This window comes from Gordionus sp. m RMFG-2023, chromosome 5, assembly GCF_954871325.1.
Source record: "Gordionus sp. m RMFG-2023 chromosome 5, tfGorSpeb1-WG-v2, whole genome shotgun sequence".
Taxonomy (NCBI): domain Eukaryota; kingdom Metazoa; phylum Nematomorpha; class Gordioida; order Chordodea; family Parachordodidae; genus Gordionus; species Gordionus sp. m RMFG-2023.
This window is the reverse complement of record NC_088779.1, coordinates 21,851,573-21,875,329: the sequence shown is the minus strand read 5'-3', so window position 1 is coordinate 21,875,329 and position 23,757 is coordinate 21,851,573. Positions and strand designations below refer to the sequence as shown.

Below are 23,757 nucleotides of genomic sequence, written 5' to 3'. Positions count from 1 at the left end.
TAAAGGCTTAATAAATATATATGCAAAATTTTCAAGTTGGGCATAGCACAAGCATGGAAGATATATTTAATCATTAATCAATTGTAATTTTTTTAAATATTTTTAAGTTATTTAAGATCTGAAAATTTTTTGATGAATTGAAATTTCTCTCCTAATGGAAATAACTACAAATTACAAATCATGGATGAAAAAGATAAAATAAAAAAAAAACTAAATGTGGCATAAGCACTTACGATTTGTTTTCTGGTTTATATCTAGAAGAATATAGGTTTCATTGTTGGATGAAGAGAAAATGAAACATTTGTAATTGAAAACTACATGTGAGAATGCATATATGGCAAGATCTAATTATATTGGTTGTAAAAATTAAATTTTCATTACAAAGCTAGATTTTAGAATAAGAGACAAATATCCCATCAATTGAAATGTAACTAAAGAACAATATAAAAAGTTATATAACCCACCTTCAAAAATTTAAAATATAAAATCATGATCTCACATACAATATATCAATGATATCTGGACTGAGGATATAAGGATCATATTACAAAATTTTAAAGCTTAATGTAAATATTATACGTTGAAGGGATAAATATATTGCAACTTTTGCAAATAAATGAATCTATATAAAGTTTAACTAAAATCAAATTAAACCTATCTGAAATACCATATATTTCTCACATGCAGTTTTCAATTTCAAGTATTTTCTCTTTATCAAACATGAATACCTATATTCTCTTAAATATACCAGAAAACTAAATTGTACGCGATTATGTTGCACTTAGTTATTTTATTTTTATATTTCATTTATCATGCTCTTCGAGAACGATGGGAAATCAGAATTTTCTTCATCATTCGATAATAATCATTATGTAACAATTATTTGTTCATATTGAAATACTAATATAGTGTTAACATATTTTAAAAATAATGGTAAATTAAGTAATCATATCGCATCAAAATAAAGGTACATTTCTAATTCGTCCTTAATGGGGAAATATGCCCGTCATTCTTGGGGGGTTATCTGTGGGAAAAATATCCTATTTACCCTTCATTTACGGGTTTACTGGTATTATTGGTTATATTAAAAAAAATTTAATAAAGAGAGGTTTTGAAAATCGATAATACGGCTAAAAATACCCATGGTACCTATGGGTCGCTCATCAGGCCCTCAAAGTAAAGCATACTAGCAAGGAATTAGGTTAATTAATTTAAAAAAACATTTTAAAATAAGGCTGTAAAGCATTTAAACGTAAAAATTTTACAAATAAATAGCATAAGCATAGATCAGTAGGTGGATTATCGGTTAATTACGCATATTTCTAAAGATTGAAGTAATTGAAATTTTAGATAAGAAACTTGATGATCTAAATTAAAAAAATTTTTTTGTTATTTCTGTTGTATGTCCTAATCGATCGCTATCTATTAACTAAAAGATTGATTATTTATTCTTTATATTAAATTAACTTTAACCTCGCGGCGTTTTATAAAATTAACTCAATAATTCGATATAAATTACTTTATAGATTTTGTAAACTATATAAGCGTAGAAATTTATTGTACTTTGGAGTTAAAATATTTTATATATATTTTTATAAATAAAAATCTTAAATTTTTTAGTTAAATCTTGTCTAACTCCCTGCCAACCTTAACATGGTGGCATCACAAAATTCCACCCTCTAAAGGAACCCCGCCTAGGTTCTCTTTAGACTAAATCTTTTGTGTTCAAGGAGTTTCCTATATATTACGATCAAAAACCAACTAATACTAGATATGACTATACCCAGATGATGCCATATACTGAGAGCAACAGACACTATGGTAATTACAAACATCAGTTTAGACAACCATGGCAGATTTGACCATATTATGGCAACCAAAGATTTAACAACCAAAATAACTAACATTTTCCAAGACGAAACTATGAGAGATTTTATGATCAAAATATGGGAAACTCCTTGAACACAAAAGATTTACGTTTAAAGAGAACCTAGGCGGGGTTCCTTTAGAGGGTGGAATGTTGTGATGTCCTAATCGATCGCTATCTATTAACTAAAAGATTGATTTTTTTTATTCTTTATATTAAATTAACTTTAACCTCGCGGACTCGTTTTATAAAATTAACTCAATAATTCGATATAAATTACTTGATAGATTTTGTAAACTATATAAGCATAGAAATTTAGTGTACTTTGGAGTTAAAATATTTTATATATATTTTTATAAATAAAAATCTTAAATTTTTTAGTTAAATCTTGTCTAACTCCCTGCCAACCTTAACAATTCAATCTCTAAAAAATAAAAAATAATCATCATATAGATAATTTTTTTTAAAAATAATAAATGTATATTTTTTTAGTGATAAATTTTATTTAAAATATTTATCAAATAAATGGACAAAATATTAATTCAATAACTTTTAGTTGTTTAATATTCTGTTTTATTATTGAAAAAATTTATGAAAATCCTATTTTACTTTCACTAATGATATCATTTTAGCAAATATTTTATAACCTAACCTATGTAAAAAAACCGAAACAAAGAGACACATAAAGCAACATGTTCTGATTAGCAGATTAGATTTTAATGGCAGCTCATAAATACAGAAAGTATTAAATAATCATTATATATTTACATATTGTTTTAATAAAATTACAAATAGGAAATACATACGTCTTGATTTGCCATTTTTATTATAAAACTTCAGAAAATTATAATAATAAACTCTTAATTTTATTTTATAAAATTATTAATATTTTTATAAATATATAACGAGTAGAATTTCAATAAAATCAGCTATTAATATTTTAAAATTAATTAGCCAAATTCTGTTAAAATATTAGATTTTTTGTTTTGTTTGGAGTCATATGTTTTTTATTTTGATTAAATCGCATTTATTATTACAATTACAAGACATGTAACAAGACATGTAAAAATTAAAGGATACAAATACAATACATATGACATGACTAAGTATTCAAAAAAGGGAGATAGGTAATAAATATTAATATCTTAATATTTATATTAAAATTGTACCTTATAAATAATTAGAAATTTTAAATAACAATTTTTGTTTTAAATTGTGAAAAATATTATCAGTTTAGTTTTGTTGTTTAATATAAATATTCCAAATTAAGGTGTTAAATAATATTGGTTTTACTATTTCAAAATGAAAATAAATAGAATTTTAATAACTTATTAATTAGGCCATCACTCATTTAAATATTAAAATACCTTAAATAAAATTTCAAAAATATGAGATCTTAACCTGATTTTGGATTGACTATAGTAAAAATTGTTATAAGTTGACCAAAACTATGATTGATCTTGCAAAAATTCTTCTATGTAGAATTTTTCTAATTAAAAGAAAAGAATATATATTGCAGAACTTAGATTGTCTTATTTGCCATTATTGACTGTTGGTGCTTATCCGATGAGATTTACACTGGTACCACTCTTTTAATCAATAAGACATTGGCCAATATTTGATATGATATAAGAAAATTATTAATATAATATATATTCAGAAAAGCCACAAATTAATTTATTGATATTATCATTTTTTATTTAGCATTTATAATTAATTTATGTGAGTGAAAGAAGGATGGATAATAATTAACACCTTATTTTCTTATAAGTATATATGCAACTTTTTTTTTATCTATCACTCAATGATAGCAGTAACATTTTTACTTACTCATGCCCCAAATATTTTTTTTAGGGGAAGGGACATAATTTATTTGTCATCTTGCTAATTTTATAGAAAGAACAAATATTATATTTTAAGATTAGATATTTTGATCATATTTTGATTTTTATTAAATTTAGTAATAGGAAATCTAGGCCAAAATTTTGTGTGATAAATAGAAAATTTGGACTTAACATGAATATAAAATTTAGATTTGCCAAAACAGAAAAAATAAGGGCATGTCAAAAAATATAAAACAGCTACACACACTTGGTAGTTGATAAACCTCCAGTGATGCTATTGGTATTAGCCACTGGTATTAGTTAAAGTTAAAAGGATTGACCAATACTGCCATGAGTATCAACCCAATACTAACTATTGTTATTGATGTATCTATGCCCTAATAAAAAGTTCAGATATATTTATTTTATATTTCATACCAGAGATCTGCATGGCATGGCTCATGGGCAAAACTAAAATAAACTTTTAGGCCAGAGTAACCACAAAATACTTTTTTAGGCTGATTGCATTATATGAAATAGTGAGGCCAGACTACCCTGATTTTTTTTTAACTGAGCAAGTCAAGCCTATTACTTTAATTTCACAAAAAATTATTAGCCAGTGCAACTTGCACTGAATGTCTTTTACAGGCTGGGCTGAAAATCTTTTTAAAAATATCAATGCGGGCATGCTTATCTATTCTTATTTCTTTGTGAATAGGTAATTAGCTGCGTTGAGCCAAATGGCTAAGCTCATTCTGACGATTTTATCATAAAAATCTATCTTGAATTGACTTGAATAATGATATTTATTATTCTAAATTTTTCAACTTAAGTCACATTTAATTTGTTTACAACTAAACTTCAAATGAGTCCAGTTACTTGACTTGGCACAGCAAATTTACAAAACTAATTGTGAGGTGGCTGATTATTGTAAAACATTTATAATTTACAGATCAATTTTTTTTTAAATACTACATATCACACCTATTAATATAATGATTTCTGTTAATTCTTCAAATTATACTCTTCAAATACAATCTCTATCATGCATTTGAAGTTAACTTTATCTTTATGAAAAATTGTAATAATCGATTTTAAAAAAAACAATACAATTGTTGGAAAAAAGGGAGAAGTCTAATCCTACTATTGTTAATAAAAAAAATTTTTTATACATTATTATCATTTGTAAATTTTCTATCTTATCAATTAATCTTCAAGATCACTTTAATTAAGAAATACTATATACAGCTTTCACACGTTTTGATTTTGGATTTCAGATATTTTATAATTAATTTTACCAGGATTTGGGACCTGGTAAAATTTACACCTTTTCAGTAAGGGTCCAAGTTCAGAATTTATTTTAAAAAATTACGTTCGGTTATGTGCCCTCGGTCTAGATCAGATATAATTAGAAATTACTATTAAACGGCTTAAACTATTTTTAATTACATCTAAAAGTTTTATTGGCGAAATAGGAATATTATCATAATTGTATTAGGATCAACAAAAAAAGTCAATCTTTGACATAACCTTATATTTTTTAGTTTTATAAGTAATTAATCATAAAATAAACTAAATTTCCTGAACAAATACAGCCCTCTGGGGAGGGTGTCGGATTCATGTTCATTTTCTAGTCCACGTTTAGTAGGTTTTAGAAAAGTGTTTTGGGTCAGAATCCATCTGTTTTTCGTATTTAATCGATAAATCCCCTTTTCCCTAAGGCATTTAAAAAAATATTAAATGTAAAACCAATTGTTTTCTCGACTTAAGGCTTATAAAAAGCCTTATATCCCATAATAAAAATGGTGGGGGGGGGGTGTCCAAAAGTTTTTGGGTTCATTAAGAAAATACTATATGGGTTTAGTGGTTAATTAGGGCTTGATTACACCCTTATGGATCATTCTAAGGAGACGATGCTATTTAGGAATGTAAGAAAGGTCTTATATCGCATGTTACGCGTATATATCATAGAGCACGCTTGCCTATCACCTTCGATAAGGTTAAGTTTTCCACATCCGCTTATATATCGCCTCCATTTATAATCTTCCCCGCGTATACTATTTTGATCCTTTTTCTCCCATCTTCAAAATGTCCACCCCAATAATAGAAAGAAAAAACATTAAAAATTTTATATCTTTTGGTATAACTGGACATGAGCTCTTTTTTTTATTGTATTATCCTCTTTCTCTTAAAAAATAAAATAAATTTTACACATTATTAACATGTGTTAGATAAGATATTTATTTCGATTGGTTCTATAATAAAAAATGAATTCGCAACTATTACGATGTTCAATTGGAAATAATATTTTAGAAATAACCTTAATAAAATTAAATGCGATAATTTAACTTTTGATTATCTTCAGTCAACTCAAGTTGATAATTATAGTGCTATTTAATAAAAAAAATGTACGATATAAAAAAAATTACATTAATAACGGGGTTATCTTTCTAAAAAATAAAATATTGTATTATTTACCCCCCTCCACTCTTCCATTATTTATTCATATAATCTCTTCACTTCATCCCATTTTCTCTTACTACCAAATGAACTAAAAAAAATTGATCAATAATTTATATATATTTTTTTTCTAATACATAATTTTTTATCACTTTTCTGGTTCTGTATTTATAGCGCCATTTATCAAAAAAAAATTTTTTTTGAAACAAATGACGCAAGCTTGACGTGTAAACTTCGAAACTTTTTTTGCCTTATATAATCCCAATCGATCGTATTCAGTAGGCGTATTTAAAAACGAATATAAACCGGATAATGAGTTATTCACATTCGATTATTTTAAATAAATCGAATAATTTACTATTCATATTCGAGCGTTTAATAGAATTTACTATTCTCATTTGTTTGGTATAACTAAATATTTTCCAAAAAAAATGAATTGTTGAGATTTAAAAGTGATATTTGAAAAAAAGTTAAAATAATAGAGTTTCCTCAAGGAACATGCTATATTTCAAATATTTATAAATAATTTTGAATATTTACGAATAATCTCCAATATTTACAAATCATTCATAATTAGTGTTTTTAAACTGCTCGATTAGAGCCGATTAAAAAAAAAAGACTTGCATAACCCTCGAGATTTTGTTAATAGATGTTCAAACCTTTGTGCCAATCTATTAGTAAAATCTTAAGGCTTGCGTAATATCTATCTGGATAAAATATTGAGTTGGCCGTTTTTAAGCCGTTTATACTATTCCGAATAATAGTAATATTTTTAAGTTTTAGGAATAAATCGATCGAATAATTAATACAAATTATTAGACAGATAATATATTTTCCATATTCATATTCGATTCGAAAAATTCTAATCTGATAATTTTGTTTATCATATTCGTAAAATACGAATCGATTCAAATATCAAACGAATAATTAGTTTTTTATAATTCGGAACAAAAGGATAAAATTTGGGCTGGGTGGAATTTTTTTAAACCTACAAATTACGACGAAAAATATATGGTTGATAAATTACATGATAGATATTGGATAATTTGAAACATCCATTCGCTTCTCATATTTTGGTCTACCCTTTGTAACCAATTTACAAAAATACAAACCAACATTTATTTTTAAATTAACTTTTAAAAACCTTAGCCGGAAAATAAATAAAACTCGGGACGGGCCTTGGGTATCCCTATTGATCTCAGATTTTGATATTATATAATGTCAGCTGAGACTATAGTATAAAGCCGCTACAATCACCTGATTTATTATTTGGGCAGAGGGTGCTAAAATTAATATATTTTTTTAAAAAAAATAACGTCTCATCTGATGTTATTTCCTCCATAATCTGTGCATTTTCAGGCACATTTCCTTAATTTTAATGCATTTTGTATTATAATTTCAAAAAAATATTAAAAGGTTAAACGCGTATTCCCAATCTCAATCCATAAAGAACAATTCTATCCTGAACGCGGATACAAAAATTTTGGGAGGTTGCGTGAAAGAAATTTTATATTTGCTTTAATTCTTTACAATTACAAATATAATTAGAGAAAAAGAAAGAAAAAAAAATAAGAAGAGAGAAAGTAAGAAAAAAAAGAAGAGAAAGAAAAAGCCTTCACGTGAATTGGAAAAGGGTTAATGCAAAGTCATACCAGAGGGTTCTATAGTGTTGATATTGAGCGTTTGATAGTCATACATTTTTTTATAAATATGTATAGGTGACAGCGTTCGGGTAAAAACCTTTACATAAAATTTGTAAAAATTAACGAAAGATTTTATTGTTTGATAACTTTAATTCTTTACCTAATATATTAATAGGATTTTTTTTATTCTAAATTGGTTTAAAAAATTTCGGCGCTTAAGGGAAAAAATTTGTTTTTTTTTCATCCATCCCGATCCATTATCGGCACCAATGCATTTAGACCTCATCTGCCCATCGCCATTGTTACTTGTTCCACGTTTTCTCGGCGTAATTCCCCACCTGTTTTTGTCCCTTTAGGGCCAATATTTTGGATGCTGCTCGAACTGTTGCCAGACCGATCTCGTCCATATTAAATATATTGTTCATCTCGAAATTATTGTCGTTTATACATTTTTCCTTCCCTCTAACTAAACAGAATAGTAAAGAAAGAGGCTAACTGTTCAAATGCCAAGCCTTGGGGAAAAATTTTCTATTTTTAGTTGCCATTATTCTGCATTTTTCATTTATGCATTAGTTTTAATTTATTCATGATTTCTGTTATTTTTTTTGGCCTTACCTTTTTATATATATTCATATGCATAATTTTTACCTTTTAAGAAAAACTTTTGTCCTTTAAATTCATTCTCATTTATTTTTTAATTTATTAATAATTGGACTTTTTGATTTTTATTCATTTAACAGGTCTCTCTGCTGAGTTAGATATTATATTATGTTTAAAAGATATTGCAAATATTATACATTTTTGGAGCTATTTAAATATATCCAACCAAAGTCTCATCACCTTCTAACGAAAAAATTCTGGTATTTGCTATGCGCTACGGTAGTTATTTTGTTTTCTTTTTTGTATTTGCTACTATATCATATCAGATTAGTTCTAGGGATTTTAAGTAAGTTAGATATTGATTTAACGGATATCTAAATAATAAATGGGGCGGTGGGATTTAAAAAAAAAATACTGATTCGATATTTTTGATTAATTTATGATTTGTATGTATAATGATATATTTTTTATTTTATACACAATTTTGTAAATAATAAATTGGCAAAAGGAACCAAAATCCAATTTATTTATGTTTAAAAAAAATTGAATTACCTTTATTATCTGCAACAAGAAATGGATTTAAAAATAACTAACGACTCACATTCAGGAATATTGTTGTTAAATGGCTCGATTTAACCGGTTTAAAAACTCTCTGGTATGGCCTAGGTTAAGTGTGATCACTTCTAGTTAAGGATTCTGTTTCATTTATACATATATATATTTTCCAGATGATGTAAGTGAACTGATTCAACGATGCCTCATAATAAAAAAAGACCACAAGGGTTACGGCTTAACGGTTAGCGGAGATAATCCGGTGTACGTGCAATCCGTGAGAAAAGGTTAATTTTATTCATTCATTTATCCCTCGGACCTTTTCACCTCCCATTTTTATTTCTAACCCATTTTCTATTCCTTGAATTTCAACATTTTTTTTTGTTTTTTTAGATGGCGCTGCTGACAGGGCCGGAGTTCGCGAAGGTGACAGGATTATCAAGGTTCGAAAATAAATTTGGAATAATTCTTTAATTTATTAATATTTTGCTTTATTTTTTCAGGTGAATGGCAATTTGGTTACCCAAGCTAATCATTTGGAAGTGGTCAGACTTATTAAAGGTTAGAAAAAAAATTTTAAATGATTTTTTTTAATTCTCGAACGATGGTAGTTGAAGAGTTTTTTTAACCAAATTATTGTATTATAATATATTTTTCAAATTATGTAAGCATTAAAATATATTCGTTTAGGCACAGGATTGATATAACAGCCATTAACAGCACTTTACTAGTTATCATTTCATTGCACATTATATGATATAACCTATTTCTTAGTTTAATTCTTATTCAAACTCATAGTGTCTCCTCTATCATTATAAATTAGATTTAAAGAAGATACTATTTTAAAAGACGATACAAGTTTGAAAAAAAACACTATGTCACAAAAATTGATATAAACATAGATCATTCCGATGTTAATCCGCGATATGTATATATATAATAGGTATAATTCCCACCTTTAGGTGTCAATAAAAGTGTGTACTAAAAGCTTTAAACAGATTAATTCATAAAATCTGGACAAAAAACTCTTTTGGAATTTCTATGGTATAAAAAAATTAATTAGTCATTACAAAGATTTATCGATTCTCAATATATAACATTTATTGGTATTTTATTTTATCAATCGTCATTCTCTACCTACAATTTATATTTTTTATAAAATAAAAATACAATTCAAGGAACAAAAGTATAAATAATTGAATTAAATTATAAAATGCATCACATTGTTTTTAATAATTAATTCCTTTCAATTAGTCATCGCTTTTAAAAAAGTGATTAATTAGATAATAACTCGATTTTAAATACATCCTAAAGTCGTGTCATTGTTGGTCTTTATATTTGAAGCTTATTTCTCTTTAGATCAGTATATTCCTAAGACAGGGCAAATTTCCCTCTTTTTTCCTACCTACCTTCCTTCCATCTTTTCTTCCTTAATTTACCCTCACGTAAAAAGTTTTATTCAGTTCAATAAATTGCATCATTAGCTCATATAAAGGTTACTTAAGCTCACTCCAAAAAACATCATTTTTTTTTATTCTGACGAAGGTTTTTAAGAAAAAACATTTTGATTGACATGCTGCCGTGTTCAGCACGGGTTTGTCTAGAGGCCTAACAACTACTTCCTGGCGCCTGCAGATACCTAGGCCTCAAATTATGGGAAGGGTAATATTTTATTTTTGGGAAGTTCCCAAGATGTTTGCCTTAAGCCTTCGGTTTCTTCGTCCCATTCCCGACGATATGGTTATTCTTTTTTAGACGATTTAAATTGGTTACCTTTACAAAGAAACGCATATTTTAATATTAACTTTAATAAAATGCATTATTTGTCAAAAAATATTAAGTGAATAAAATTTTCCGAATCTGATTTGGAATTAGATTGAATCCGTTAAATGTTACCTAATCCTACATTCACAGTTACCGCGAATTCGCGGCGAAGTATACAAAAAAGAATGTAAAATTATTGTATTTTATATCATATTTTTTATACTTAACCGCGAATTCGCGCTAACTTTGAACGCAGGGTAACCCACTTAAAAAAATTTATTATCTTACATCTTGTTAAAAATGATTACATAATTCATTCATTCATTACACAATCATATTATAACTTTAAAAAAAAAAATTTTAATTAAAAAAAAAATAAGGAAAAAAGCAAATATTTTTCTAAAACAATGTTATATTTTTTTTGTATTTAATAAAAAATAAAATAATATTAAAATCATCACTTTATCTTAAAGTTTGAAACGAAAAACCTGCTTAATTTCGAGCAGAGGCCGCTGAATTTTCCGCCCTACATATAGCACCCTACATATATTTTTTTAAATGTATACATTTAGGGACAAATCATTTTATTCGAACGGTGGCTCAAGTTAGGCAGCTTCTTTTATAGCGTAATTACTACCAATTTTTTTGTAATATATAAAAAAAATTTAAAAAACAAAAGGAAAAAAATAAATAAAATATTAAAATATCATTAACCTCTATTTGATGAGCGCTGGCGTATCTTTTTAAAATAATATTATTTCCACAATCTTTATATTTAAAAAAAACAAAACAAAATGCTACATTTTTAACATTGTATTTTTTTTAAAGTTGTAACTTGTAATAAATAGTAAAAATGATAAAACGTTCAAATGCATTAATTTATATTTATTAAAAAAGGAAAATAATCAAATCATACCTTCTTTATTACGTTTTTTATTTTTACTATTATAAAATTAATGAAACATTCAAACGTAAAAAAAAAAATTGTTTCCCTTATAGCATATAGCACTATTTTATTTTTATATTCTTTTTTTTGTCTTTTCTTCTTTTTCTCCTTATTCTCATCCGCGTTTAGATAAATATCGGTATACACGTGAAGAGAACAATTAAATATTTCGGGAAGGGTAGCTTAAGAAAAATATTTTTCAGGCCTGACTCAATTCGCAATTTTTTTAGATGTTTGAATCAAGCAAAGTTATATCTTTTTCCACTATAAAAAAAATATTTTGGGTCGTGCCTAGTAACTTGTGTTTTACGAGACGGTCGACATTTGCAAAATTATTTTAAGGGCAGGGTCGAAAAACATTTTCGAAAATTTTTGCGGGTCGGGCAATATTCATCTCTAAATTGTAATTCTTGTTTACCTTCCTTACCATTAATCGTGACTTTCGATGATCCTTGGTTCCACTCCTTTTATTTTAAAGGGCGACATCTGCGTGAAATTGTCTATTTTAGGATAGATTGCACAAGGGCTGAACTATTCATTAAAATAATATTCCGTTCTTTGAAAACATTTTGCCTATACAAATATCTAACATTTTAGTTTATATTAATAACAAATATTTTGAAAACAAAATTTTTATTTTATCGAGTCCTTGTATTATTATGTCCAGGATTTGTAACCAACAAAATATGCATAACAGATATGAGAACATCTTAAAGAGACACATTTAAATCTGAAGTAGAGTAGTTAGATATAAGCTTAACACAGGGCAATTCATATTATGCAGTTGCAGATGGATAAAAATAAGCTTAACTTGACTTTTTCTAAATGGGCCAGATTCAACCTAAAAATAGACTAGTGATGGAATATTATCCCATATTAGCCTCTGAATGTGTATCTATCGGATTACGATACGAAAATCGGACATTGCAGATGTATTCAGGTGTAATTAGATTTATGCTAATAAAAAAATAATATAATAAAATCCAGGAGCCCCCAAAAGGAGTGAAAATAATTATAATATCTGAATTAATCTCATTAAAAGTGGGGGCCTATTCATAAACGAAGCAAAATCCATAATTCGAATGTAGATGAATAAGAAAAATTGGCCTACTGATAGGATGGGAAATATCTAAGAACTAAATATCTGATTTGCTCTAATATTTAGCTTATGATTAGTACTTATTAATTCCTCAATCAACTTTCCTGACCGAAGAAACCGAGTATGAACAAAATAAAAACTATATCACGAAATGGGTATATTCCCGAAGGCAGGGCAAGGGGGATTTATGGGCGAAGCTCCTCCCCCCCCCCCAATTTAGAAACGCCCTTCTTGGATAAATTTGACTACAACTGTGAATGTCAATACTTATTTAAATAATGGCAGATTGAAATATTTATATAAATGCTTCTTTATATTCCCTTAAATCGGAAAATATTAATAATTTTTTTATAGGAGTTTATTATATCAAAAAATTTTTTTAAAATAAGCACTGTATATAAAATCATTTTTATTAATAAAATGTATTTATTTAAAGAAACATGCCTAACCTTATAGACCTGCTTCTTTAATTTAGTTTACTTCTTTTACGGAGAACAGATTGACTCGTATAACCTTGTATTTACAGTTAGCACGATTTGCAAATAGAGAAATATTATATTTATATCATATATTTTATACTTCACCGCTTATTCGCCCTAACTGTGAATCGCGATTTTTTTTCTCATTTATATACCCTTGATTTCGGATCCTAATAATCTTAATTTTTAAGCTGGATTATACTGTAATGTATTTCTATCTACGACAGAATTTTCGCCCGACCTAAAAAACTATGCAAAATATCTAAGCGCATTGATTTTGTATGCTATGCAAAATTTCCCACAGATATGAACACAGCACTGCATGCTATGTATTTCCTAGCATAAATACCCCTCCCCCTCACTTACAAATCTTTTGACATGGATTTAAGTTTTGCGTAGCCTCCACAAAATCTTGAGTTTTATCTCATTACGATGTTAATTTTTTTAGAATTTATATTATAAATTTTCACTTTCTGGTGTGGAATTTTTGACCAAAGTAATTATGTCCGATGACCACAGAATTGTATCATATCGATAGTTGTGTTTGTTTAATCGTAGATAATTATTATATCAATTACCTTTTGAGTTCGTTAATATTGGTAAACATGAATTATTATTTTTTACTATATTATTATCAAATGATTTACTTCTCTTTTTTTTTCAATGGAATTATCTCATATTTATTATTTTTTAAAAAAGAGAAGAGGTTAAGGCTACGTTTAATATAATAATAAAAGTTAGTTCATTTAGTCGCGCAAGAAGTCAAAATACCATATAACTTTACCAATTCATAAATTATATTATATATATATCGTGCAACTTGTTTAATATAGAGCTTTTCACAATCTGACCAACTGCCCTGCTCAGACAGGCGGGGCTGGATTTTTCTCGGCCCCGTATATGTTGGATTTGGATTATAAACGGGAATAACAATTTTAATTTTTTTTTAAAAAAGATAAAATAAATATTAGTTAAAAACATAAGTATTTTGTCCGGTCCTTCTTCTTTGTCGCTCGAATTAGGCAGGTTTCAGAAAATCGTTTTTAAAAAAAATTTACCTTTAAAAATATTTTACCACGCGATATTTTAATAATTTTTTAAATATTATAATAATTAAATTATAGTATTTTTTACTTCTATTATTTAATAAAATCAAAACTTTATTAATTTTTTTTTATTCGACCAATTTATTCTTTTTTACCTGTGATATTTTTTTAAAACATTTGCGACAATTACTTGCGATATTTTTTTTTGGACAAAATTTTATATTCATGGATTTTCTTGCATTCTTTATTCGTTTTGATGTGAAAAAATGAAATTCGATATGATCCATGAAAAGGTTAATTTTTAGGCTCAGGTCTATCCGTCCACCTCTCACCTCTTTAACGCTGCGTTTAAAACGCTTGCCAGCTTAAAAAGTTGTAAAAATTTTATCTACTATCTTTTATCATTCTAAGAGTTTTTTTAACGTGGTAAAGAAATGGATCATCATAACCCAGTCATTTCCCAATAACTCTTATTGTAAAATATTTATAATCTTGCAGGGATTTCGGGGGAATGATTCTAGGAGGGTAACCTCTCTTTGGGGAAAGGAAGATCAAACTCGGCCTATTTTTTTGAACCGGCAACTTGTCTTAGATGTGCATCGAAGATTTTTTTTTATTTTGCTCGAGTTATCGATAAATAATATTTTGATCTCCAAACATCAGAGTAAGCAGGTTATATGGTGTAAATCAGAGCCCTTCAAAGATCGACTATCAGGTCCAGATTTTTTTTCAAATCGAATTTTTCTTATTTCTGGCGGTATTTTTGTTTGTTGATATGGAAGAAACAGTACTGAATAAAAGAATGCATTTTTGCAAAAAAAGTGATAGACTATAATACTCATCCGACATTTTGTAAATTAGAATAGAAATTGATAATTAAACTTTACAATATACGATTTTCCAACCGATTATAATTTTAAATTCATTTTTAAAGGAATCGTCCTTGGCCCTTATTAAAAAAAAACATTATTTCCCGGCCCGAGTTTATAATTTATTTATTTTTAGGCCCGGCCCCGGGTTATATTATCCCGAACCGGGTTTTTAATTAGTTTATTTCTGGGATTTTGAAAATTATGTCTAGAGCCCATTACGGGTACTTTGCCTGGCCTGTAAGTCTCTGATGTATTTTATTTCTTCATATTGTTCTAATTCTAATAGTAAAGGAAAATATAAATTAATTTAAAATTTTTATTTATGAAATTAATTAAGAACAAAAAATTATATGAATTGGGAAATGATGTATTTTTGCCAAACGTTTTTTTTATTAATGCGAATAATTTTAATATTATACTTCCTAATTAGATTTCATGAATTTTAAAATGCCATTTAAATTGATTTTAACGTTCAAATTTTTAGCCTTTCATTTTAGTTCATTTGAAAATTAATATCATATTAACTTTTTAAATTTAATTTTATTTCATTACATTTTTTTTTCCTTCTTCCAAATTATTTTTAAAAAAAGATTGGATTGGATTTTAGGAACGATTCTGATTTTTAATCGTATTTTAAACAATTAGTCAGATTGTAGGCAAAGATTACAGGCAAGCATATTTAGAGGGAGGACAATGAAACATTTGTTTACCCTGAAAAGGATTTGTTAAAAATTTTAATCGTTTACAGTCAGTATGATTTGATACTTTATAATTTAAAATTCATTTAAGTGATCCCTCCGAGTAATATTCTAGATAAGTTACTGAAAAATGAAGACACTCAATAATACTTTAAAGAAATACTGTCTTATTAGAAGACTACGCATATTACTGAAAATGGATTATTATTACTTTTATAGTATAATAATCATATAAAATCGCATTAGTTTAGAGTATATTTTTTTTGAATACGGTGAAACTTTGATAAAATATTGACTTTTTAATCCCTTTGAAAAGATGGTCAATTTTGAGAACTACATGATATTCCATATTTACAGTGTTTGAGGAACTAGTAGTTTCCTAGACCTCCTAATCTAATGAAACTGGAATTCCCTCCTCAGCACTAAAATATGAAATAATACAATGAATGCCGATTATCTATGTTGACAAAAAAGTTCTCCTTGAGAGTTACGGTACTGACTCATGTCTGTTATAGGTTCCTGGGAACCAATCTATATGTTTTTAGCACGATATTATATTTGAAAAATAATCTTTTATTTTAAATAAATCTTACAGCCGCGTCTTACGTAGCGTTAACGGTTCTAAGCCACTCTCCTTCCATCCTTAAGTCCCATATTTTCCCCGAGAGCAACAACGACAAGCTTTATTTAAACAAGAAACCTATCGCGAATCTCTCCTTGATTCCTTCCTCATCCTTTTCGTCTCCCCTCGACCCCAACGCTAAATTCAAAAAATTTACGCCCAACGAATTCCGAAATTCTGTCAACATTAATAACCAAAATACCACCGGTTCTTTCGTATCCCATATACCGACCCCACCCGCCCTCAGGTCCGTTAATCAGCAGGACATCGATAAAGAATCGGTATATATATATGCACACACTAGACATTTCATTTATTTATGCAAAAAAATGCCTTAAGATAATGTTGAACGAGTCGGCATTTTACATTTTTTTTGTTGCTTCGAGCGCCACTGCCCACATATGATTATAATAATCATTAAGAGGATTGGTAGCTCTGGGGTATACATTCTGATTGATTCACAAAAGGTCACTTTCCAGTTTGTAACATTTTCTTCTGAGAATGAACAAGGTTAAATGTGGTTAAGGTTCAGAGGATCGTCAAATATGGAGTAAGCAGCAATCGAAGCAAGTAAAAATAAAATACCGATTCATTCAACACACCCTTAAGTATACCGTTTAACATCAACAACAATTTTATTATATTACGCTTTGGGGTGGGGGGGGGGGGACATATAATTTTTCCCAAAAAATAAATAATTGTATTTAAACTTGATTTTTAACGAGTATTTTAATTTATTAACGTTGTTAAACGTTTCTTTTAACAAAAAAAATAGTACGTTACCTTAGAAAAAGTAACGTCGTTACTAATGGCGCTTTAAAAAATTTTTATTCTCTCTCTATATACTTCATCTTTTTTTTAAAGCTTGGTTAATTTTAATAATTGCGCTAAATTCATATGCTTAAGTTTGTTAAAAAATTAATAATATTTTTATAGAGATGCATGGATATGTTGGCTATCTTTTTTTTACCCCTCAAATATGTTTACGATTTCATAAAATGCTGGCCATGAGTTGTATGCTTAACACGTTAAAAATTTGTAACCTAAATGTACCCAGAAAAGGTCCTACTGATTTTTAATTTTATTGAGTTTCGATATTTTTAAAATTATCCCGTGTTATAGTGTTAGCTAGACCCCCCAAATACCATGTTGGATTCCTAATTTAATTGTATTTTTTATTATTATACGACTTACTATATTGAAGTCAACGTACGCCAATATTATGTTCCAATCATAATTTTTTTTAAATAACTAAATAGAAAAAATTATCGTCCACAAATATAATGTCGAGAAAATAACCTTGTAATAACGACTTTTATCGAAGATTAACAATATTAAGATCAGATTCTAAACCGCTTTTTCAATATATCACAAGGGATTAATAAAACAATTACAAATAATAATACCTTCTGAACTTATATCAGATACCAGCTGAGTCTGAATTTTCGGCGGCTTTGATTTGAAAAGAAAGTTTTTTATCAAGTCCGGCCCAAGCGACCCGGATTTTTATTTTTGAATTTTACGGTCCAACTCGGTTTTTTAAAGTTATCTTATTTTTTTTCCTGGCCCTTGCAATCTCCGAATAATATTAATAGTTTTTAAAATCTAATATATCAAACCATTTCCCTATTTTCTAACATTAAAACCATTGTATTAGGCTTGTTATAAAAACCCGATTCGGGTCGATTTTTAAAAACACGGTTAAGATTTTAGCCAAAATAAAATCATGTAAGCCACGAGATTAGGCCATAAAGGTCCAAACCTTTCTGCTATCTACGAACAAAATCTCCAGGCCTATATAATATTATTTTGGCTATAATCTTAATCAAGTCGTTTTTTGTTAAATCGACCCGAATCAAATTTTTTAACAACTCTTACATTGTACATATTAATTAACGATTAATATAAAATCAAATTAAGAAATATTATAATGTCAAACTAATTTTTTAGGTATTAATTTGACCCCTATTATGGTCGATAATTTTGGATTGGGATTTTTTTAAATGACAGAGGAAATAATACTTTTATCAATAACACCCTATTGGTCCGTTTCATTTTTTTTTACCAAATTATCATTTAGATTCGTTCCAAAAATATTATATTTTTAATACCTAGCTTATTATTCGTTGAAAAAAAATACCTTTTTTTCGAAAAATAAATATTAACTCGAGGCACTTGCTTTGTTTCATCTTACGATATTTATTATATTAATTTAATATTAGTCTATTCATTTTTATTTGGATAATGTATTATAAATGTCAATTTTACATAAGGTTAGATAATTACGAAATTTAAAAATTATCTCTTAAAAGAGCAAATTTATCAAAAAAAAATTGAAGGTGTTTTATTTATAGTTATGATAACATAAAATATCAATTAATTTATTAAGGGGAAATATGAAAAAGAAATTAATTTATAAAATAAAATTTTTTTAGGCGAGATCCGGTTCGACCGAGTTTAGGAGAAAATCCCCATTCGTTTTGCCGGATAAGACTTAAGACTTGCTCTAGTCCATACCGGACAGCAGAGTTGTTAAAAGATACTTTTTAAATGAATCTAGATACAGATATATCATCTAAAATAATATCTAATTACAGATATTTTAATAAAAAATCTATCTAGATACAGATACAGATACCACATTTTATATCTAGATACAGGATCTAGATACTTGTATCTAGATCCTTTAACAATTCTGCTGGACAGTGACATATCTTTTATTTTTCCCGAGTATCATAAAACAATAATATTATTTTATTTTAGATGGATTTAAAGCGACAATCTATTTACGAAAAAATATTGACTCTCAAAAAGTTGTTTAACCAAGAAGCCCTAATCCTTAGAGTTTGTTACAGAATTTTTTTTTTACAATTTTTATAACTTTATTTAAGAATTAAAATACTATATTAAGCCTTATCTAGATTAAGAAAAATGAAATTGGTTTGTAAGGATCCTGGAAATTCACTAACTTATTACGCTCTTACCAACCATTTTCGGGCTATTTTTATTTTAAAGATTTTATCAGGAAGTTGTTTTATTGGAAAGAAAGAAGAAAGAAAAAGAGTATTTGATAAAAAAATGAAATATGGTCAAGATAAGGAAAGTTTCCATCTTTTGAGATTTTATTGATTCTAGGATATAATTATAAGATTTTAATCCTTAATTTTATTTATTTATTATAATCGCATTCAACAAATATAAGAATCTCCAAAAGCAATACCTTTACAACCCTTCTTACAAACTCAAACAAGAAATCAATAGTGTCACTCATCGCCTATCGTCGCTTAACGAAAACATTAACAACCTCACCAAAATGGCCGCATATATCGATATGAATCCCGTTCCACTCATGGTTTACCACCACTAGAAAAATTTAATATTTTCTCAGCTGATTTAAATCATTCCCTCCACATTTAATTTTTTTTCCTTTTTATTGAAATGTTTTGCGTAGTTTGATTATTTCTCTCGTAAAATGTATATTATATTTTTAAATTATTCCCCTCATTTCATTTATTCAAGAATCATATCATGGCCACTTCGTCGTCTTACGACGATGGTGACGTCATAGATATTAGAAACCCACCAAGTATAACGACCAGTCGAAAGGAATACGTGACTGAATCCTCCGATCAAAATAGCGCGACCACGCTACATCGCCGCTCCACCGGGTCGGTCTCTTCTTTGGTGAGTTACCCTTATTTTCAAAAGAATTAACCATTTTCGTTGGCATTATTATTTTCTGAAATACTTATTAAATTGCCAGGAAATGATAAACTTAATATCATTCTCTATTAAATACCAAAAATATCCTCAGAGTCTATTCGAACTTATACCCCCCATTTCTATGCATTAACATTAACGAAAATGAACTGGGACGATTTTTTGATTTCTCTATAAGCGTTTAGGCTTTATATATTTTTTTTAATCACCTACTAAAAACGTATATCGTCGGTGGCTGTTATAAATGATCTATATCCATTTTTTTAAATCATTTTTTAGGAGAACATTAAAAAAATATATATTTCTTGTATTTTAGATAGGAAAGTACACCATAATAATGAAAATTAAAGGATATTATTAGAAATTATATTTAGCATTTTTATTGGGATATGGTAGAATGCAGTATTGAAAAATTGATGTATCAGAAAAAATCGATATGGAACACTAATATTCACTTGATGATATTTAGGCTGAAAATTAATTTAGATTTATTTTGTTATTTTCCTCCTAATTATTTGGTTTTTTGAACTTTTTAAATTGTCTCAAAAATGTGAGAAAAAAATCTTGACACGATTAATTATTTATTGTAATGGTGGGGCTTAAAAAAATGAACAAAGCTGGATACCACTATGTACGAAAAGAATAACGCCGAATTCACGCCTTACGTTTACTCATCCTCTCCTCTCAATAGTTTTCAATCGCCCATCAACGGGATGGGGAGCCTTACAGTGCTTAATAATCTCTACCAAACGTCAGAGGGTGCAATTAACGAGGCCCAGGATACCGGAAACTATACGTCAAATCATATATACGAACCCATAAGACATAATATAGAAGGTACATGCCCCCCCTTCGCCATTTTAGGGATCATTTCTTAAAATCAACATTTAAAAATTATTAGATTACGCTTATAAATCTATGACCACTTATCAAATTTTATTTATAGGTAAAATTTTTATACGTAAATAAACAAAAGTTTGAGTAAATTTTAATAATAATTTTTTATTTATATATCGGACCTGGAACAAACCCGATCCTTAGGTTGGTGACTGTAATGTCCGATCCCTGTTTTTTAAAAAATTTTGAACCTTGAATCATACCAAACCGGCGAAATGCACTGGGACCCTGAGTAAATAATTATACAATAATTTTTTATATTTTATTTTTAAAAATAATAAAAAACAGAGAAATCTTCCCAACCTTTTTCAATTCCTCCCTTCAATCGCTCAGCGTGTATTCTCAACGAAGTCTCTAAAAATCAAATTCTCAAACACGCCTTTTCTCTCGAAGACGACGGAAATACATCTGATTCTGAAAAAGTTTTTAAGAAATATATATTATTGAAAATTTATACCAGAATAAAAGTTAGGATGTTTTGGGATAAGGAAATTCTTCGTAACATTCTGGAATTTTTGCCAGACATATTGAGTTATCTGTAATTTCATATGATTAAATAATTTATTTGAACTTAACCCATACCCTTTTTACACTACATTTTTCAAATTATTATTAAAATATTCATTGATATTCGTTTATTTTAAATTAAAAAAATTTTCTTTGTTAATATATTACAAAAACAAATTCGTTAAATAGTTCGAAAATTATGGACCTTTCAACGACATACATTCCTTGAAGAATCATCCGGCTCATTTAGCCATATTTCTCAATTACCTATTTTGTAACAGCGATCCTAATTCATTGGTAATTAAATTTACCAAATTATATAATATTTGGGGTTTTTTAACACATTTCTTATATCAATAATTTGTTTTGAGTCTTACTTTAATTTCTTGACAAGATTTTTATAATTCGAGGATGTTAACAAAATTATAATATAATATTTTTGATCCCCTAAAAGTTATTTTACCTGATCACTGACTATTACATGCATTTTGGAAATCTCAAGGATATGAAACGATGGGCCTACGAAATTCATTCTTCCTTCGTAGTTCCTAAAGCCCCGCTTAAAATTGCGGTTCCGGAAAGTTCTATAATTAGCATAGGTTTTTTTAACGTATTTTTTTTAATAACTAGTTATCGATTGAATTTTATTTATCGTTGTTTTTTATCAAAATAGAAAGAAATTTAAGGTTAGATATTTTTACCTTACAAATATATTTTGTGAGCTAGTTTTTTTCTCATATCAGGCTTTATGTTCTTTCTTTAAATGAAAGAATGAAAGAAAAAAAGTTCACATAATATTTATCAGGAAAATTAAAATAAAATCATTATGTTTTTTTATATAAGATGATGCATTGCAGAATAGTCTAGACAAAGAAGAAATTATGAAATTTATATTCCGTTCAGCTAGGAAACACGTTTTGATCGATATAAGAGAAAAATTGGCTGATTTCAGGCTCAAACGTACTTTGGGTAAAAAATATTTCGATATAAGTGTAGAAAAGGGCAAAAAAAACTTTTAATTTAGTCCTACTGGTGATGCTCAAACTGGGCGAGTCACCATTTTCTATTGGTTTTAAATATAACTAAATATCAGATATAGTGGTATCCATCCTCTATCTTGGTCCATAAGGGCTTATTAATTTTTCCATGACTATCCCATTTTATATTCTCGAATTTTTAATTCGCATTAATTTTTCAGGTCTAAGCAGTATATATGGCGACAATGCAGCGCTAGACGAAACCCTGGATAAAAACAAGATTTCGAAAATAGCGGAGCATATCATGACTTCTATAGTCGAAAAATTGATCAAATATTGGAAAGAAGATCCTTCTTCCTTGGAAACAGTTACAGACAAAAAGTAATTATATCTTGTTTCTCACTTTTAGCTCCTGGCTTGTTAAATAAATTTATTACTTTATATTTAAAGACCTTTAATATTTTATTTTATTATGAAAAAATATCAATAATTATCATGTATTCAGCAGCTGATGGGGACTTAATATACAGTAAGCTATAATAATTTATGCTAACAATATAATTGTATTATCCCCCCCCCCCCCCCCCATGAAATAACAATGTATCCCTAATAAAAGGGAAAAAATTTATTTATCATGGTAAATTTGCCATGCCTTTCATCAGAGACTTTCTTTAACAATAATGAACTTTTTATGTCCCCATCTTGTTATCCTGCCTTTATTAATAGCAGCAATATGGAACCAATCCCCACATCTATAGTTTTAAGTTCCATCACCTTCAAGTGGAAACAATCCCTCATATATTTTCAAGCCGAAATAATATTAATTCAATCCCTATTGTTCAGGCACAGGAATTGATAAATAAATTTATGAAAATCCCATCCACAAGAGCCCACATCCCAGAGAGTGCTCGGATTTTATTTTCACAAAAAATTATTTTTTAACTCCTTATAATAATATTAAAAATTTGGATTAATCTTTGCTAAATTTCTATGCACATCTATCGACCTACATCATACCGTAGCTTTAGATCTCTTGATCAAAAATTCTCAAGCAGCTCATATCCAAATTCTACAAGACAAAGAGATTGGAATTTACTATTGATACAGTTGTCGAATACTTACACTTGAAAGCTGTTCAAAGGAAATTCCAACGATCTAAACCCAACCCTGAGTATACAGGATGAC

The 23,757-nt window shown here is 27.9% G+C and overlaps 1 protein-coding gene across 3 annotated transcripts in view; it reads left to right on the top strand.

Annotated features, from left to right (window-relative positions):
* Positions 1 to 23,757, top strand: part of LOC135929908 (uncharacterized) — a 54,881-nt gene that overhangs the window by 16,101 nt on the left and 15,023 nt on the right. For 2 of the 3 annotated variants that reach the window (XM_065466649.1, XM_065466648.1), the window contains exons 2-15: positions 7,567 to 7,640; positions 9,122 to 9,232; positions 9,339 to 9,388; positions 9,449 to 9,506; positions 16,445 to 16,752; positions 19,235 to 19,315; positions 19,674 to 19,823; positions 19,991 to 20,155; positions 20,809 to 21,028; positions 21,377 to 21,510; positions 21,785 to 21,892; positions 22,050 to 22,194; positions 22,439 to 22,564; positions 22,794 to 22,953. In XM_065466649.1, the coding sequence (XP_065322721.1) occupies positions 7,567 to 7,640; positions 9,122 to 9,232; positions 9,339 to 9,388; positions 9,449 to 9,506; positions 16,445 to 16,752; positions 19,235 to 19,315; positions 19,674 to 19,823; positions 19,991 to 20,155; positions 20,809 to 21,028; positions 21,377 to 21,510; positions 21,785 to 21,892; positions 22,050 to 22,194; positions 22,439 to 22,564; positions 22,794 to 22,953 (1,890 nt within the window). Of the gene's footprint in view, positions 1 to 2,850; positions 2,995 to 7,566; positions 7,641 to 9,121; positions 9,233 to 9,338; positions 9,389 to 9,448; positions 9,507 to 16,444; positions 16,753 to 19,234; positions 19,316 to 19,673; positions 19,824 to 19,990; positions 20,156 to 20,808; positions 21,029 to 21,376; positions 21,511 to 21,784; positions 21,893 to 22,049; positions 22,195 to 22,438; positions 22,565 to 22,793; positions 22,954 to 23,757 lie in introns of those variants that run through there. The other variant, XM_065466650.1, reaches the window with a different exon arrangement.